At 42.6% G+C, this 17,658-nt stretch overlaps 1 protein-coding gene across 1 annotated transcript in view; it reads left to right on the top strand.

Annotated features, from left to right (window-relative positions):
* Positions 1–17,658, top strand: part of L3MBTL3 (L3MBTL histone methyl-lysine binding protein 3) — a 158,896-nt gene that overhangs the window by 33,690 nt on the left and 107,548 nt on the right. Inside the window, exon 2 of the mRNA XM_038771269.1 lies at positions 9,073–9,184. Within this exon, the coding sequence (XP_038627197.1) occupies positions 9,083–9,184 (102 nt within the window). The 5' untranslated portion in view covers positions 9,073–9,082. The remainder of the gene's footprint in view (positions 1–9,072; positions 9,185–17,658) is intronic.

Raw genomic sequence — 17,658 nt, 5'->3', positions numbered from 1 at the left:
CAGCAGTGACAGAGAACTGAAGTCCCTGGTCACAGTGCTCTGATTAAAACAACCATGAAAATAAGCTCATAAGTAGCTCATTAGCTCATACCTCTCTCCTATACTCCCACCTTATCCTCACCTCAGAGAAATCAGGAAAAGTGTCAAGGAAATCAGGCAGTGAGTCCAAATCCTGAATATGCTGCACTTCAGCCGTTAATACAGCTGGCAGTGAGTGGCATTGCTTTCTTCTGAGCCCAAATGGAAGTCTGCATTAATGCACCTCTCCAAAAGCAATTGGTTCAATTTAGTAGTACTTAAGAATGATGCTGTCCTGTTTCCTAGTCTTATACTTAGGTTTTTTTTTCCAAGCAATGATCTGGGCCAAAATAGGAAATACAAAAGAAATTAGCAGTTGAAAGCCCTAAACACTGTCACATTGATTCAACTTCTTCAGAAGCTGCTTGCAGATGCAGTATTCCCCAAAACCTAGCAGAAATTAGTTCAAGCTTTTTGCAGACTTCAGTTAATGTAATCTACTCACTCCTTCTTTAATGGTTTTCAGAACCTATTAATCTGAGGGAAGGCAGTCTGAACAGTCGAAAAAGAAGATTTTTTTTAACCAGGTAATTTGACTTTTCAAATTTGAAGCCAGTAGCCCAGAACACATTTCACTCTTCATTCTAATGGCTTTTCACAAAATAAATGCTTGTTGAAAAAAGATGAAGACTCCAACATGATTAATTTTGTGGTGTTCACTTAGAACACTGCGATATTCTTTGATGAAAGACTGAAAAAGCTCTCTGGAGGAAAAGGACAGTACTTGAAATATCAAAATGTCAAAAATACCGAAGTTTTCCATTCTAGGGAGCTGAAATTTCTAAGCACTTCATCAGAGAATCCATTCGTTGGGACACTGAAGTTACTGTTTTTTACTTTTGTTTTGAAAGAGAAAAAAGCATGGAGTTGTAGTTTATTAAGTATGCATTCTTTAATACATAAACACAACCTAATGTGCTATGATCCTATAAAAGCACTCATTAAATGTTTGTGGATTGATAGAGACTCTCTGTTCCCTGAAATAACAGGTCTGATAATACAAACTCTGTAATGGTTGCCCATCTAGATGTCAGTTAATCATATTTATAGGATGATTACTGTGTGCAGAGCAGTGTACTATGACTTGGGAGAATACAGTTTAACAGAGTTGGTAGACATGTTCCCTGCCCACAGGGAGCTTACAGTCTAGGTGTCATCTTAATGGTTAACATTAACCGTTATGCAACATCCATAATTTCTCCCCAACACCCCTCTGGAAAGCCATGAACATTTCTTCCATTAATTTAATTCAAACCCCTCGAGAACCTTCTGATGCTTTTCGCCTACCCAGCTTCTTGCAGGAGTCAGTCATTGAATGGTACTTCATTCATTCATTCATTCATTCATTCAATCATTTATTGAGCACTTACTGTGTGCAGAGCACTATACTAAGCACTTGGGAAGTAAAGTTGGCAACATATAGAGACGGTCTGTACCCAACAACGGTCTCACAGTTTAGAAGGGAGAGACAGGCAACCAAACAAAACATGTGGACAAGTGTAAAGTCATCAGAATAAATAGAAATAAAGCTAGATGCATACCATTAACAAAATAAACAGAATAGTAAATATGTACAAGTAAAATAAATAAAGTAATAAATCTGTACAACTGTATATACAGATGCTGTGGGGAGGGGAAAGAGGTAGGGCTGGGGGGGGATGGGGAGGAGGAGAGGAAAAAGGGGGCTCAGCTTGGGAAGGCCTCCTGGAGGAGGTGAGTCCTCAGTAGGGCTTTGAAGGGAGAAAGAGAGCTAGCTTGCCGGATGTGTGGAGGGAGGGCATTCCAGGCCAAGGGGAGGACGTGGGCCGGGGGTGAACGGCGGGACAGACGAGAACGAGGTACAGTGAGGAGGTTAGCGGCAGAGGAGCGGAGGGTGCGGGCTGGGCTGTAGAAGGAGAGGAGGGAAGTGAGGTAGGAGGGGGCGAGGTGATGGACAGCCTTGAAGCTGAGAATGAGGAGTTTTTGCTTGATGTGTAGGTTCACTGGAAGCCACTGGAGATTTTTGAGGAGGGGAGTAACATGCCCAGTGCGTTTCTGCACAAAGGTGATCTGTGCAGCAGCATGAAGTATAGACTGAAGTGGAGAGAGACAGGAGGATGGGAGATCAGAGAGGAGGCAGATGCAATAATCCAGTCGGGATAGGATGAGAGATTGAACCAGCAAGGTAGCGGTTTGGATGGAGAGGAAAGGGCGGGTCTTGGCGATGTTGTGGAGGTGAGACTGGCAGGTTTTGGTGACGGATTGGATGTGAGGGGTGAATGAGAGAGCAGAGTCGAGGGTGAAACCTAGGTTGTGGGCTTGTGAGACTGGAAGGATGGTAGTGCCATCTACAGTGACAGAAAAGTCAGGGAGAGGGCAGGGTTTGGGAGGGAAAATACGGAGTTCAGTTTGGGACATATTGAGTTTTAGATGGCAGGCAGACATCCAGATGGAGATGTCCTGAAGGCAGGAGGAGACCCGAGCCTGAAGGGAGGGAGAGAGAGTAAGGGCAGAGATGTAGATTTGGGTGTCATCAGCATAGAGATGATAGTTGAAGCTGTGGGAGCAAATGAGTTCACCAAGGGAGTGAGTGTCGATAGAGAACAGAAGGGGACCAAGAACTGACCCTTGAGGAACCCCTACAGTAAGGGGATGGGAGGGGGAGGATGAGCCCACAAAGGAGACTGAGAATGAACGGCCAGAGAGATAAGAGGAGAACCAGGAGAGGATGGAGTCTGTGAAGCCAAGGTTGGATAGCGTGTTGAGGAGAAGGGGGTGGTCCACAGTGTCGAAGGCAGCAGAGAGGTCGAGGAGGATTAGGATAGAGTAGGAGCCATTGGATTTGGCAAAAGGAGGTCATTGGTGACCTTTGAGAGGGCAGTTTCGGGGGAGTGTAGGGGATGGAAGCCAGATTGGAGGGGAGTTGGCGTTGAGGAATTCGAGGCAGCAGGTGTAGACGACTCGTTCAAGGAGTTTGGAAAGGAGTGGAAGGAGGGAGATAGGGTGATAACTAGAAGGGGAGGTGGGGTCAAGAGAGGGGTGTTTTTTTTAGGATGGGAGAGACATGGGCATGTTTGAAGGCAGAGGGGAAGGAACCAGTGGAGAGTGAGCAGTTGAAGATGGAATTTAAGGAGGGGAGGAGGGAAGGGGCGTATTTATTGAGCACTAAATGTGCAGAGCACTGTACTAAGTGCTTGGGAGTGTACAGTACAACAGAATTAACAGAAACATGCCCTATCTTTAATGACCTTACAGTCTAGAGTATGAATTTATAGTCTAGAAGACAAGCCTATGAATTCCATATCTATTACCACCACTTTATGAAAAATGTTCATCTTTGTTTTCTTACAACAAACACTACACTAATTGCTTTGGCAATTCTTGAGCAAACATGTTATGCATTTTTTTCTTCCTCACCCTCCATTTTCTTCTCCATCATCATCCTCATCAGTTGACCTTTATCTAGAATTTTCTGAGTGCACAGTCCTAAGTGCTATTTTCTGAATGAGTCAAAGTTTCAGGTTTAAGCTGCTTGTCTCAGAAGTACTTTTTACTGAAATGAAGGGGTATTATTGTTCCTTTCCTTAAGGAAAGACAATTCGGAAACTGAAGAAAAGAGACTTTTCATGTCCCAGAAGAAGAATCTGCCAAAACAAACACTAGATGCTGGCTTTTCTCTCCTGGCACGTTAATTTGGGCCAGTTTTCCTCACTCAGCCATGATGTTTTACCTAAATGCAAAGGAGTCGCTGGACTTCGGAAATGGGGTGTGAGTAGGAAGAAGACTTAAGTATATTTTTCATGCTGTTGGAATTTCTTTGACACAATTTCAACATTTTTAATAGTCTAATAAAACATGGATCTGGGAACATTGATCTTTTTTTTTTAATTGTGACTTTTGCTTTGTAGTCATTGTGCCAAATTTGTTGACACTTCCCTAGGCCTTATTGTAAATTGATAAAGTGAGATTTTATTGCTTCCTGTGAGAGTAGATGATAGTAAAGAACAGTGTGCTCAGGTAGAATTTATGCACAATGCCTACAGGGTATAATTGGTGTTAGGGGTTTTTTCTTAGATATTTTATTTTTGGTTTTTCTCTTTTGCGTGGAAAATGTATTGGTTTTGATTTTCAGAGGCATCTCTAATATTAAATGGAAAAGGAAACAACTCAGAAGTAAATACTAGTTCCTAGTGACTAACAGAGAAGGTCAGCACGATTCTGTTATACTGTTATATTGTACTCACCCAAGCACTTAGTACGGTACTCTGCACACAGTAAATGCTCAGTAAATATGATTTACTGAATTGTGAACTTTTTCCTTTAAAAACCATGGGACTATATACAATCTCGTTAATGGTTCAGATCCACAGTCTACCCAGCCCAGGTTACGGCACCAAAAGTGGAAACAGGATGCTTGGAGGAACCATGGGTTCTAATCCTGGCTCTGCCACTTGTCTGCTGTGCAACCGTGGAAAAGTCACTTAACTTTTCTATGCCTCATTTGTGTCATCTTTAAAAGGGAGCTGTTCTCCTTCCCCTTTAGACTGTCAGCACCGTGTGGACAGGAACTGTGCCCAACCTGATTATCTTGCTTCTGTCCCAGTGCTTAGGACAGTGTTTGGCACATAGTAAACATTTACAAAATACCACAATTACTATAATTACATGATGGCTGCCCTACTAGATGTCATCTATCATCTCTAACTTTTTCCAGTACATTTCTAACTTTTCCACTAGTAACCTGCAATGGGCCTCTTGTCCATGGAAGCAGCCTGGGGTAGTGGATAGCGCACGGGCCTGTGAGTCAGGAAGGTCATGGGCTCTAATCCTGCCTCCTCCACTTGTCTGCCGTGTGGTCTTGGGCAAGTCACTTCACTTCTCAGTGCCTTGGTTCCTTCATCTGTAAAATGAGGGTTAAGATTGTGAGCCTCGTGCAGAACAGGGACTGTGTACAACCCAATTTGCTTGTATTTACCCCAGTGCGTAGTACTGTCCCTAGCACATAGTAAGCATTTAACAAATACCACAGTTATTATTATTATGGATTTATCCAAACCCTTTTTGAACCTCTGATAATTTTGGCTTAGAGATTTACTTGTCTGCCGTGTGGCCTTGGGCAAGTCACTTCACTTCTCAGTGCCTTGGTTCCTTCATCTGTAAAATGAGGGTTAAGATTGTGAGCCTCGTGCAGAGCAGGGACTGTGTACAACCCAATTTGCTTGTATTTACCCCAGTGCATAGTACTGTCCCTAGCACATAGTAAGCATTTAACAAATACCACAGTTATTATTATTATGGATTTATCCAAACCCTTTTTGAACCTCTGATAATTTTGGCTTAGAGATTTACTAGAAAAGATAGATATTTTTCCTTTGAAAGAATACACTGAGTTCATCTTCACTTCAGCAGAATGCTATCAAAAGAATCCATCAGTGAACCTCTGTCTACCACCATATTGGATAAAAAAAAGAGGCCAGTGTTGTTTGGTAGTCTGTGTATGTACGTTTGATCCTTGTCTTCAGACTTGTTCTATCTATTTCAACGTTCTCCTCCCCCCCATTTATTCATTTATTCATTCATTCATATTTATTGAGCACTCACCGTGTGCAGAGCACTGTACTAAGCGCTTGGGAAGTACAAGTTGGCAACATATAGAGATGGTCCCTACCCAACAACGGGCTCACAGTGTAGAAGGGGGATATAGCAACAAAACAAAGCATGTGGACAGGTGTCAAGTCGTCAGAATAAATAGAAGTAAAGCTAGATGCACATCATTAACAAAATAAATAAAATAGTAAATATGTACAAGTAAAATAAATAGAGTAATAAATCTGTACAAATGTATATACAGGTGCTGTGGGGAGGGGAAGGAGGTAGGGCGGGGGGGATGGGAAGGGGGAGAGGGAAAAGGGGGCTCAGTCTGGGAAGGCCCCCTGGAGGAGGTGAGCTCTCAGGGCTTTGAAGGAAGGAAAAGAGCTCCCTTTCCCCTTTCAATGACTCTGGCTATGACATTAATTAAGTAATAATAATAATAATAATAATGGTATTTATTAAGCACTTACTATGTACCATGCATTGTACTAAGCCTGGGGTGGATACAAGCAAATTGTCGTGGACACAGTCCTTACCCACTCAGGTCTCAATTCCCATTTTACAGATAAGGTAACTGAGGCCCAGAAATGTCAAGTGACTTGCCCAAGGTCACACAGCATACAAGTGGAGGAGCCGGGATTAAAACCCTTGACCTTCTGACTCCCTGGCCCATGCTGTATTTCGTACACACTGGGCTCAGTCCTAGGGTAGGTTCAAGGTAATGCGAACTGACTCAGATCCTGTTACCACATGAGCTTCCCAGGCTCAGAGGAAGGGAGAGCAGGTCTCTCAACCCCCTTTTAAAGATGAGGAAATTACAGCACAGAGTTGCCTGTAGTCCCACAGTAGGCCAGGAGCGCAGCCAAGAGTAGAGCCCTGCTTTTCTGATGCTCAGGCTCATCCTCATTCTGTGAGGCCAGGGTGCTTTTCAAGTTTGCACAGCTTATATTTAAGAGTTTCCTCCTCAAAAATCTCCAGTGGCTACCAACCAATCTGCGCATCAGGCAGAAACTCCTCACCCTGGGCTTCAAGGCTCTCCATCCCCTCGCCCCCTCCTACCTCACCTCCCTTCTCTCCTTCTACAGCCCAGCCTGCACCCTCCACTCCTCCGCCGCTAATCTCCTCACCGTACCTCGCTCTCGCCTGTCCCGCCCTCGACCCCCGGCCCACATCATCCCCCGGGCCTAGAATGCCCTCCCTCTGCCCATCCGCCAAGCTAGCTCTCTTCCTCCCTTCAAGGCCCTGCTGAGAGCTCACCTCCTCCAGGAGGCCTTCCCAGACTGAGCCCCTTCCTTCCTCTCCCCCTCGTCCCCCTCTCCATCCCCCCCATCTTACCTCCTTCCCTTCCCCACAGCACCTGTATATATGCATATATGTTTGTACATATTTATTACTCTATTTTATTTGTACATATCTATTCTATTTATTTTATTTTGTTAGTATGTTTGGTTTTGTTCTCTGTCTCCCCCTTTTAGACTGTGAGCCCACTGTTGGGTAGGGACTGTCTCTATATGTTGCCAATTTGTACTTCCCAAGCGCTTAGTACAGTGCTCTGCACATAATAAGTGCTCAATAAATACGATTGATGATGATGATGAAGAGTCTACGTACTGAATTGTACTGCAGTCTCCCAAGTACTTAGTACCGTGCTCTGCGCGCAGTAAGAGCTTAAATGCCATTGACTGATCCCATATGGGCTTCTGCTTATGGCCAACATTGGATTTATTCTTTCTTCAAGGTTAAAATATAATGCATTTAATGCCTAAAACACTATTATTTATCAAAGAGCTTCCACATCGAATATCCCATTTTATTCTCTCAAAACCCTTCAAGGAGCCCAAAGTTTAGTGGGGGAGACTGACAGTAAAATATATATATTTTGTAATGGCATTTGTTAAGTGCTTACTATGTGCCAGGCACTGTTTTAAGTGCTGTGGTAGATGCAAGGTAAGCAACGGTTGGACACAGTCTCTGTTTCACATGAGGCTTCATCCCCATTTTACAGATGTGGGAACTGAGGCCCAGAGAAGTGAAGTGACTTGCCCAAGGTCCCACAGCAAACAAGTGGTGGAGCTGGGATTAGAACCCAGGTCCTTCTGACCCCTAGGTTTGTGCTGAGATTGCAGTTGGGGAAAGTTCTAGTGTAAAATAGGTATGGGCATAATGGTTACGGGAGTTGTGGCTACATTAGTGTTTTAGTGGTGCAGAAAGGCTGAAATGGCAATCAGGCGATCCAAGGTCAGAGAAGATTAGAGATTAAGCAGGGAAGGCCTCTTGAGGAGATGCAATTTTAGTAGGACTTTGAAGATTTGTAGAGCAGTGGTCTATCAGATGTGAATAGAGAGGGAGTTCCAGGTAGGAGTGGGGGATATAAAAGAGGTTGGTGGTGATATAGATAAGAACAAGAAACACTGAGTCCCAAACCAGTTAAGGTGATGCCATGCCCTGGGCACTGTAGAGCCCCCAGTCCAGAGCCCCCATCCAGATAAACTAGTCCCCTTCCTAAGTCCACAGCATTGGGAGGCTTGGCACTGGAACAAAATAGCCTCCCCAGTAAAATAATTTACAAGGGAACAGCTGCCCTGGCACTTTTTGTTTTACCAGTGTAGCATTCCGGACAGTTCCAGCCTATTTTCATGTCTGCCTCCAGGTGATGATTTCTGGGATCTGCTCCCAGATGTCTCCAGGACCCAAAGATTGAAGTCCTGCCTACTAGAAAGCGCAAGGTGCCAATCTGAGTGGAAGCAGGCTGTGCCTCTGTCCAGGGGCAGCTCCTGAATTTATTCTTTTGAAGCTTGAAGAGACAAAACCTTCTCCAGGGACTAAAATATCCCCTACCTAATTATGTCCCAGTTCCAGAAGGAAGCGTAGGTCTGTCTAGGTTGTCCTGTCTCATTCGTTTGTGCTCCTAGGAGAACATGAACTCTAAACAATCTTTTTTCTTCCTTTCAGGCATTACTCTAATATAAAACCAAACATATAATTCCCAGTGTTTTTCTGGAATGGGAAAATGAGTCCAAGTCTTCTCAAGTTATTCTTCCAGGTGTTTCCTTCATTTTTCCCCCTTTTCCAACATTCATTCATCAATCGTTTTGAGTGCTGTGTGCAGAGTACTGTACCAACCACTTGGGAAGAGTACAATATAACAACAGACACATTTCCTGCTCACTAGTATACAGTCTAGAGGACAAACTTAATTTCCATTTGCTGTACTTTCTCCTTAAAGATTCCAAATGCAAGTTTTTCTTGAAGTCAAATCCATGTGATAGCCCTGTGTAAGACATTGAGCTCCCTGGACTATGTGATTGTGGGGGTAACATTACATAGCTCAAGTAGAGTAATGTTGCTCAGCTCCAGTGGAGGCTAAGCACAAAATGAAAGTGTGGTGTTTTCAGATGCACATATTTTTGTTTCATTCTGCAGGGCTCACATCATGAATGAATCTTCTTCTAGTGCAAGTAGCCAAGAGTTTGATGTATTCAGTGTCATGGACTGGAAGGATGGAGTTGGTACTTTGCCAGGAAGTGATTTAAAGGTAAACTGTCTGCATGGAGCTTTTTATTACCAGTTCAGTTTTTTAAGTAACTGTTGGTATCTATATTAATAGTTAATATGTTGTCCCTAAGCACATATTGACTTAGCCCTGAACTTCCTTAACATTTTTTGTGGCTTTGTTTTTCCTTGCTTTTTTTTGTTTTTGTTTTTCCTCTGGTTTCTGCAGGGAAGTGAGAAAGTTGTTCCCAACCACTCTAAGCCTGATACTCAGCAGCTGATTGATGAGCATTTCCTATACACAGAGCACTGTACTAAGTGTTTAGGAAAGTACAGTAGAGGTGGTAGACACAATCTCTGCTCTCAAGGACCCTACAGTCTAGTGGGGGAGACAGGAATTAAAATAAATTACAGGTAGGGGTGAACAACTCAGTATAAGAATATATACCAAAATGCTGTGGAGGTGATGAGTACCTCAGTGCTTACCAGCTGATGCATTAAGGAAGGAAAATAGTGGGGGAGATGAACAAATAGTCAGGGAAGGCTTCCTAGAGGTGATGTGATTTTTAGTTGGATTTTGAAGATGGGGAGAGTAGTGGCCTGCTGGATATGAAGTGGGAGGGAGTTCCAGGATGTGGGATAGCGCAAGAGCAAAGGACCAGTAGTATCCCAAGAGGTCTCGAAATGATTCTGTTCCTTGCCCACAGACTGCATATGTCCTCCCTACCATTTGTTTCACAGTGTTGCCTCTGGGAACGGGGGGACAGGTGAGAGTGGGGATGACTCGGGGCAAACCATCATCACTACTGTAAAAACAAGGGTGTATTGTGATTGGAGTTTGACACACCTTTCTCCTTTAAATTAACTGTTGTCTGGGAAGTACACTTGCCAAGGGGAGAGGGGCCAGAAAAAGAGCACTACTAGATTTTCGTGGACAGTGTGTGCAATGATGCAAGCATTTATCTTTCAAGACACTCACACCCCTTGATGCAAACTTAACATTGACACATCTTAACAACTTAACATCTTCAAACTGAAAGACATGTCTGCTAAGCATTGAACACAGATCTAAAATCCACAAATGTGGCCAATGAACTACAAGTTTCTGCAGATGTATTTCAATCAATAGTATTTATTGAATGCTTACTGTGTTCAGAGCACTAAACTAAGCGCCTGGGAGAGAACACTATAACAGAGTTGATAGACACACTCCCTTCCCAAAATGAGGTTACAGTCTAGATGACAAGCTAATGAAATTTCCATTTCCACATGAAAACCACCCAAGCATTCTACATTTTTTGGATGGACTGCTGAAAGACGCGGGTGGGGGGTCTTTATGCTTCGAAGACCATGCCAATATAGCACAAACTGAAATGGAGTTTTGATCATTATCAGTGTAGACAGCCACAAGGAATCTACATTAGGGAATGAATTACCTGGTTTGGCTATCCACAGGGATCAAATTAACTCAATTAATTTTATATTATACATGAAGAACTGGCCAGTATGTCTTCTTGCTAATCCTTGGATTGTAAATCTTAGCTAACAGAACTGTCTGTAATAATTTCCTAGTGAGAAGGCCATGAAAGGGGAAAAATGGGGATTACTTGAGAGTACATGAAGGATTTGGTTGCAGTCATATGTAATAAATCCTTGTTGGGTTGGAACTCCCTCCCCATCCATATATGCCAGACTACCATTCTCCCTACCTTCAAAGCATTATTAAGGTCACATCTCCTCCAAGCAGCCTTCCCCAATTAAACCCTCTTTTTCCCAAGCAGCAGGGAGTAGTGGATAGAGCATGGGCCTGGGAGTCAAAAGGTCATGAGTTCTAATCCCAGCTTCACCTCTTGTCTTCTGTGTGACCTTGGTTAAGTCACTTCATTTCTCTGGGCCTCAGTTACCTCATCTGTAAAATGGGGATTATGACAGTGAGCCCCACATGGGGCAAGGACTGTGTCCAATTCAGTTTGCTTTATCCATCTCAGTGTCTGGCAAATAGGAAGTTCTTAGCAAATGCCATCATTATTATTATTATAATGCATTGTCTGTGCACTTGGACCTGTGACCTTTGGGCATTTTATTTTTGCCCCACCCTCAACCCCACTCATGTACATATCTTTATATAACGTGGCTCAGTGGAAAGAGCACAGGCTTTGGAGTCAGAGATCATGGGTTCAAATCCCGGCTCCGCCAATTGTCAGCTGTGTGACTTTGGGCAAGTCACTTATCTTCTTTGTGCCTCAGTTCCCTCATCTGTAAAATGGGGATTAAGACTGTGAGCCCCCCATGGGATAATCTGATCACCTTGTAACCTCCCTAGTGCTTAGAACAGTGCTTTGCATATAGTAAGTGCTTAATAAATGCTATCATTATATTAATGTCTGTCTCCTCCTGTAGACTATAAACTCATTGTGGGCAGGGAATATATCTGCTAACTCTGTTGTATTGTCATAGTATTAATAACAATGATAATTGTGGTATTTGGTTAAGTGCTTACTATGTGCCAGGCACTGTACTGAGCACTGGGGTGGATACAAGCAAATCATGTTGGATGCAGTACTTGTCCCATGTGGGGTTCACAGTCTCAATCCCCATTTTATAGATGACGTAACTGAGGCCTAGAGAAGTGAAGTGACTTGCCTAAGGCCACACAGCAGACAAGTGGAGAAGCTGGGAGTAGAACCCATGACCTCCTGACTCCCAGGTCCGTGCTCTATCCACTACACCAGACCACTTCTCAGGATTGTACTTTCCCAAGCATTTAGAATAGTGCTATGCACAAAGTAAGCACTCAGTAAATACCGTGATTGATTAGAGGGGAAAGGTCAGGCCTTCAAGCTTTCTTTAGTGCCAGAATCAGAGATAAACAGAGAATCAAGCACTTAGTACAGTAATTTGCACACAGTAAGCACTCAGTAAAAATCACTGATGAAGAAGATGATAATGATTTAAGATCCCCTGGTTCTTTTTGGCTCTTGAGCCAACACTAGCTATAATCATTTAAAAGTAATTTAACCTCTTTTTATGCCTTGTATGTACACACATCATCCCCTGACCTGCCTACTCCTCCCCTTCCCACCACAAGGATGAGTGATTTATTGATTGATTGCAGGGTACAGTCCAACAGAGGTGGTTCACATGGTCCCTACCTATGAGTTTGAATAAATCCCTTTGCATAAACTGGTTTACAAGCAACAGGTTGGGTCAGATGCTGATTGTTGATTACTTAGACTTTCTGAGGTATCCCATCTGAGGAAAACAATGTAGCCTGAATCAATTTACTCACTGAGTTTTAAAATAGAGAAAGCAGGGGAAGGAAAGTTCTCATACCTTTCAAGCCGCAAGAATACCATATGGTTTTTCAGCTATAAAGCTGGGAGGAATGGAAAGAAGGTGGGGTAAAGAGAGGAAACTCCTTTTCTGCACAGATGAAGGATAATGGTAAACACCAGGGGAGGGGAATCCCCTATCACAAGACCATAGTCCCTAATTAACATAAGGAACACCCGCCTTCAAGGATTCCTTGGTAGCTTACAAGGAGTCAGCAGTGCCCAGGGTTGAAGGAGTCTTGGCACTGCTGAAACTAAGGCTCAGATTTTGAATCCTTCAACCATCTTGCACTCTGAGTTTGAGGCATAAAGTGTAAACCCAAATCTGTATAGAAAAACCCCAAAATCGTGAGGGTGTACTGTTTTCCTTACATCTGCTAATGTAAATTCTATTCATAGACTGAAACTCTTGAGTTGCATAATTGGTCTAGGAGAGAATTTGCATTTGCCCGAAAGTTAAGCTGGCAGGGAGAACTTTGATTGATTAATATATTAACGTCCTCTCAGAGTGATCCTCCAGAGCATGGTCTTGTGTTTTTCTTCTTAATTAATCTTACTTATAATTGGCTTCTGTAGTGAATTGATTGTCTTCAGAATGGCTACTGGTGGCCCTCCCTTATGACAGACGAGGGATTGTGCTTGAGACCGAAAGCTTGTTGTAGGCAGGGAATGTGTTTACCAACTCTATTGCATCGTTTTCTCTCAAGTGCTTAGTACAGTGCTCTGCACGTAGTGAGCGTTAAATAAATCCCAGTGGCGGTGATGACGATGGCATAATAGACATTACTCCCGGCATGCAGAGTAACGTGATGATGGCAGTCGACATTTTCTCGGAGCAGGCAAATTTTAACTGATCCTCATGCCTTTCTCTGGATTTGGGATCAAACTCTGGACTTTCCCCTACCTTCCACTTGCCCCAGACCCTTTGCTTGGCTCCCACAGTGAAAAATTGGATGCTAAATGAGGGGAGGGGAGAGAGGCCAGCTGAAAAGGAGGCTGCCTGGTGAGAAGTGACCCCTGGTGACCCTAACTGCCACATTGTCCCCAATTAGATATGCAGTATTTTCTTTGTTTTGGAAATATACTTGCAGATTCTATGTGTGGCCATGGTTGGAAAGCCACTCCAGAGCCTTGTGATTAACAACAGTGACTCGTAATTTTCCGACATCACCAAAGTGAGCCTCTTAGCACTGCTTGCACTGAAGCCTCATTTTGAAGTCTTGACACTTCCATATTTTCATTAGTATTACTAAGTAATCTGGGTAAATCAGAGCCTCAAAATACACTTTGCCTGGAATTGAGAAGCTGTGTGGCATAGTGGTAATCAGTCAATCCGTCACATTTATTGAGCGCTTACTAGGTGCAAAGCAGTGTTCGGGGCACTTGGGAGAATATGCCATACTACTCCATACTATTTGGTAGACATGTTCCCTGCCCACAGTGAGCCTTACAGTCTAGAGGAGGAAGTAGACATTAATATAAATAGATAAATAAAGAGCACATGTCTGGGAGTCAGAAGGACCTGGGTTCTGATCTCTGCTCTGTTAATTGTCCGCTGTGGGCCCTAGTCACCTAATTTCTTTGTTCTTCAGTTCCCTGATCTGTAAAGTGGGGATTAAGACTGTAATCCCCTATGTGGGACATGAACTGTGTCCAGTCTGATTGGTCTGTATCTACCCCAGGGTTTAGTATAGTGCCTGGAACCTAGTAAGTGCATAACAAACACCATTAAAAAAAAATAACACCTGAAATTCAGGGGTTGACCCAGCCTCAGAAACAGTCCTCCACAGTTAGTGAGAGTTGTCAACTTTTAAATCACCCATTGTGTTTCCAAATGTGACTGTAATTACAAAAGTGCAGTGGAGTAAAAAAATTGCTCTAGTGTGTCAAGATTTTTTTTTTAAAATAAGATTTTATAAATTTTGAGGACCGCCCTTACAGTGATTGGTCATAGAAGAAATTTAGGGCAAAACAGTGGAAACTGTGCTCTTCTCTGCATGGATAATGTAGCATGGTTTGAAAAATTACTTGTCTTTCTTCTGGGAACTGGCAAGAAAATGTATAAAAAGTGCCCTGAACTGTTTAAACCCAAAGGACAGGAAAATTCCAAAGTGAAGGGTGCCTGTAAAAATGGAACGTTCTCATTGGCCTCAGTGACCACCTGGAAACACCATCATTCTAGGATTTTTAGCATTTGTATGAGAACAGAAGAGCTGTATGAATTTTAAATTGCTTCTCAGTAATGAGATTCAAATTTATGGTATGTGTTGGTCTTTACTTGCAAAAAATAGAGGGAAGCAGCATGGCCTAGTGGATAGATCATGGTCCTAAGAGTCAGAAGGACTTGGATTTTAATCCTGCCTCAGGAGCTTGTCTGCTGGGTGATCTTGGGCAAGTTAGTTCACTTCTCTGTGCCTCAGTTCCCTTGTCTGTAAAATAGGGATTAAGACTGTAAGCCCCTTGTGGGACTTGGACTGTGTCCAACCTGATTATCTTGAATATACCCCAGTGGTTAGTACAGTCCCTGGCACATAGTAAGTGCTTAACAAGTACCAATAAAAAACACAAAAACAAATCATGATATTTCAGCTATAACTAGGAAATGAGAATGAAGGAATTTAATATGTGGCGTTTAGGAGCTCGAAAAATAACTCCCACGATAATCCAAGTCTTTTTGGTAAAACAGGAAAGCAAGGTTGGGTAAAAAGGAAATGTAGAAAATGACAATGAGTTTTTAGTCTTCTGATTTTTGTGAAGAAACACAAGTGCTTACTTAGAGGAATTGATTGGGTTTTCAGGGGTGAATGGACAGGCTTTGGTATCCCGACCAGTGGCATTACCAATTTCCGTAGTTTGCTTGTGTGAGGGAAAGAAACAAGTACGACTGTGAAGTGTAAAAAGGCTCTGTGGGTTACACTGAATGTTTGGTTCAGCAAGTGATCCATTTTATGAAATACAGATGTTACTCACTGGCTTCACGCAGGCGGTGGCTCCGGACTCAGCCACAGTGTGGTAATCGTAGTCTCACCTCACGCTGTTTGATTTTTCTCTCTCAGAAGTAGGTGTCTTAGATCCTTTCTGTTACTTCACAAGAATGTTCTGAAGAATAGAAGCTAAATGGTGGCTTGTCTTTTTCCGGTGCAGTGGGTTTGGAGAAAGGGGAGAGGGGTCAGGGACTGAGTTTCTCTTCTTTAAGTAGAATCCCACTGGCATTATTTTTCTAAATGATCTCCAATCCATTGTACTAATTATTAACAACTATTAGGAGAGCTGATCCTCCTACACTTGCCCAGCAGATGGAACTGTCAGCCTTATTTTGGAATTTTCTGCTTTTGTGCTTTTTTGTTCTTAAAATGGAATGTTTTCATTTATCATATTGATTGTGTTGATTCAGAAAAAACGTGTTCTCACCTCCATTCTCATTTTATCACTCTCTGGTCCATCGTTCTGTCTCGTAATTTCATAATGTATTCCTCTAGACTGTAAGCTCGTCATGGGCAGGGAATTGTCAACCAATCCTGTTGTATTGTACTCTCCCAAGTGCTTTGCAAAGTGCTCTGCGCACAAATGCTCATTGAATGCCACTGATTGATCAAGCCATTTAATCTTATTATTTTTTTGGTTTCTACCTTATACAGGGGTCCCTTTTACAAAAAACACGCACATTAAAAACTTCCATTTATTTTCACTCCACAGGGGGAGTGAGTGATACTATACTGCAGCTTTCTTTTGAAAGGATTTTTCTGTAATCGTTTGATTATTATTCCAATTTCCCTTATTTGCTAAAGAATCAAGAAATTGGTAGCCAGTCTTTTTTATAGCTGTGCCTGCTGGACCTAGCACAGATACCACATCCCACCTGAAGAGCAGTTCCACCAACTGCAGTTTTTCATTCATTCATTCAGTTGTATTTATTGAGTGCTTGCTGTGTGCAAAGCACTGTACTAAGCACTTGGGAGAGTACAGTATAACAATAAACAGACATATTTTCTGCCCACAACAAGCTTACAGTCTAGAGGGGGAGACAGACATTAATATGAATAGATAAATTACGGATAAATTATAGATACAGTTTTCCAGCCATTTTTAACACCAAAATGCAGGACAGGCTTGCCAACAGTGAGGCGCAGGAGCAATCAGGTCACCATCATTGGAGCAGTGTGATCCCCTCCCATCTTCATTGGTCTTCATTGGACATAATGGAGAAAGGATGATAGCAGGATTAGCCAAACCACCATCTTGTAGTAAGCCAGAGTGGGCCAACTGTAAGCAAGGAGAACAGAAGGGGGGGGGCGTGTTGAAATAAAATTTAGGATGGTCTGGCCTAGCCTGTGCATTTTGGGCAACAGCAGCAGGAGACATATACCTTTGTGGGAAGGGAACATGTCTACCAACTCTCTTATACTGTACACTCCCAAGCACTTAGTACAGCGCTCTGCACACATTAAGCCCCCAATATATGTGATCGATTATTATGTGTTTTACTTAGATGTAGGATGACACTCTTAGAAGAAAGAGTTTGAGAAGATCTTGTCACCAAAAAAAGGGAAAAAAAATGGTGCTGGACACTGTGTTTAAATCATAGTAACATTAAAAATAATAATTATTTGTTGTATTTGTTACGTGCCATCTATTTGCCACGCACTGTACTAAATGCTGGGGTAGGCACAAGATAATTAGGCTGGATACAGGCCTTCTCCCATGCAGGGCTCTCAGTCTAAATGGGAAGGAAAATAAGTATTGAATCCCCATTTTACATATGAGAAAAGAGTCATAGATAAGTGACTTGCTCAAAGCCACACTCAGAAACCATGCCCTTTGATTATAGGCCCATGCTCTTCCAACTAGGAAGTGCAACAGTTCAGTGAGGGACAATTTTTATTTCTCTTTGCTGTGGATGAGATTGTGGGTCATTCGTCAGTCATATCAGCCAAATGCTCAACCGCTGATAAAAATTTACCATCAGTAGCACCTTCTTTCAGCTCAGGGGACAGTTATCTATTTATATAGTCTGGATTGATTTAACTTTTTGAAAGATTGAATTCTGACTTCCTTATCTTTTATAGTGAAATATTTCTCCATTTAGTTTCATAAGGTGAGAAACGGTCCTTAACAAACTACTTTAGAGATGTTTTGTTCCCTGTTTTGAAATGCATCATTCATGTTTGGTTTCACCTATATTCAG

The sequence above is a fragment of the Tachyglossus aculeatus genome, chromosome 2 (genome assembly GCF_015852505.1).
Source record: "Tachyglossus aculeatus isolate mTacAcu1 chromosome 2, mTacAcu1.pri, whole genome shotgun sequence".
In the NCBI taxonomy this organism is placed as follows: Eukaryota; Metazoa; Chordata; class Mammalia; order Monotremata; family Tachyglossidae; genus Tachyglossus; species Tachyglossus aculeatus.
Note: the sequence above shows the minus strand (reverse complement) of the source record. Positions and strands in the feature narration are given on the sequence as shown.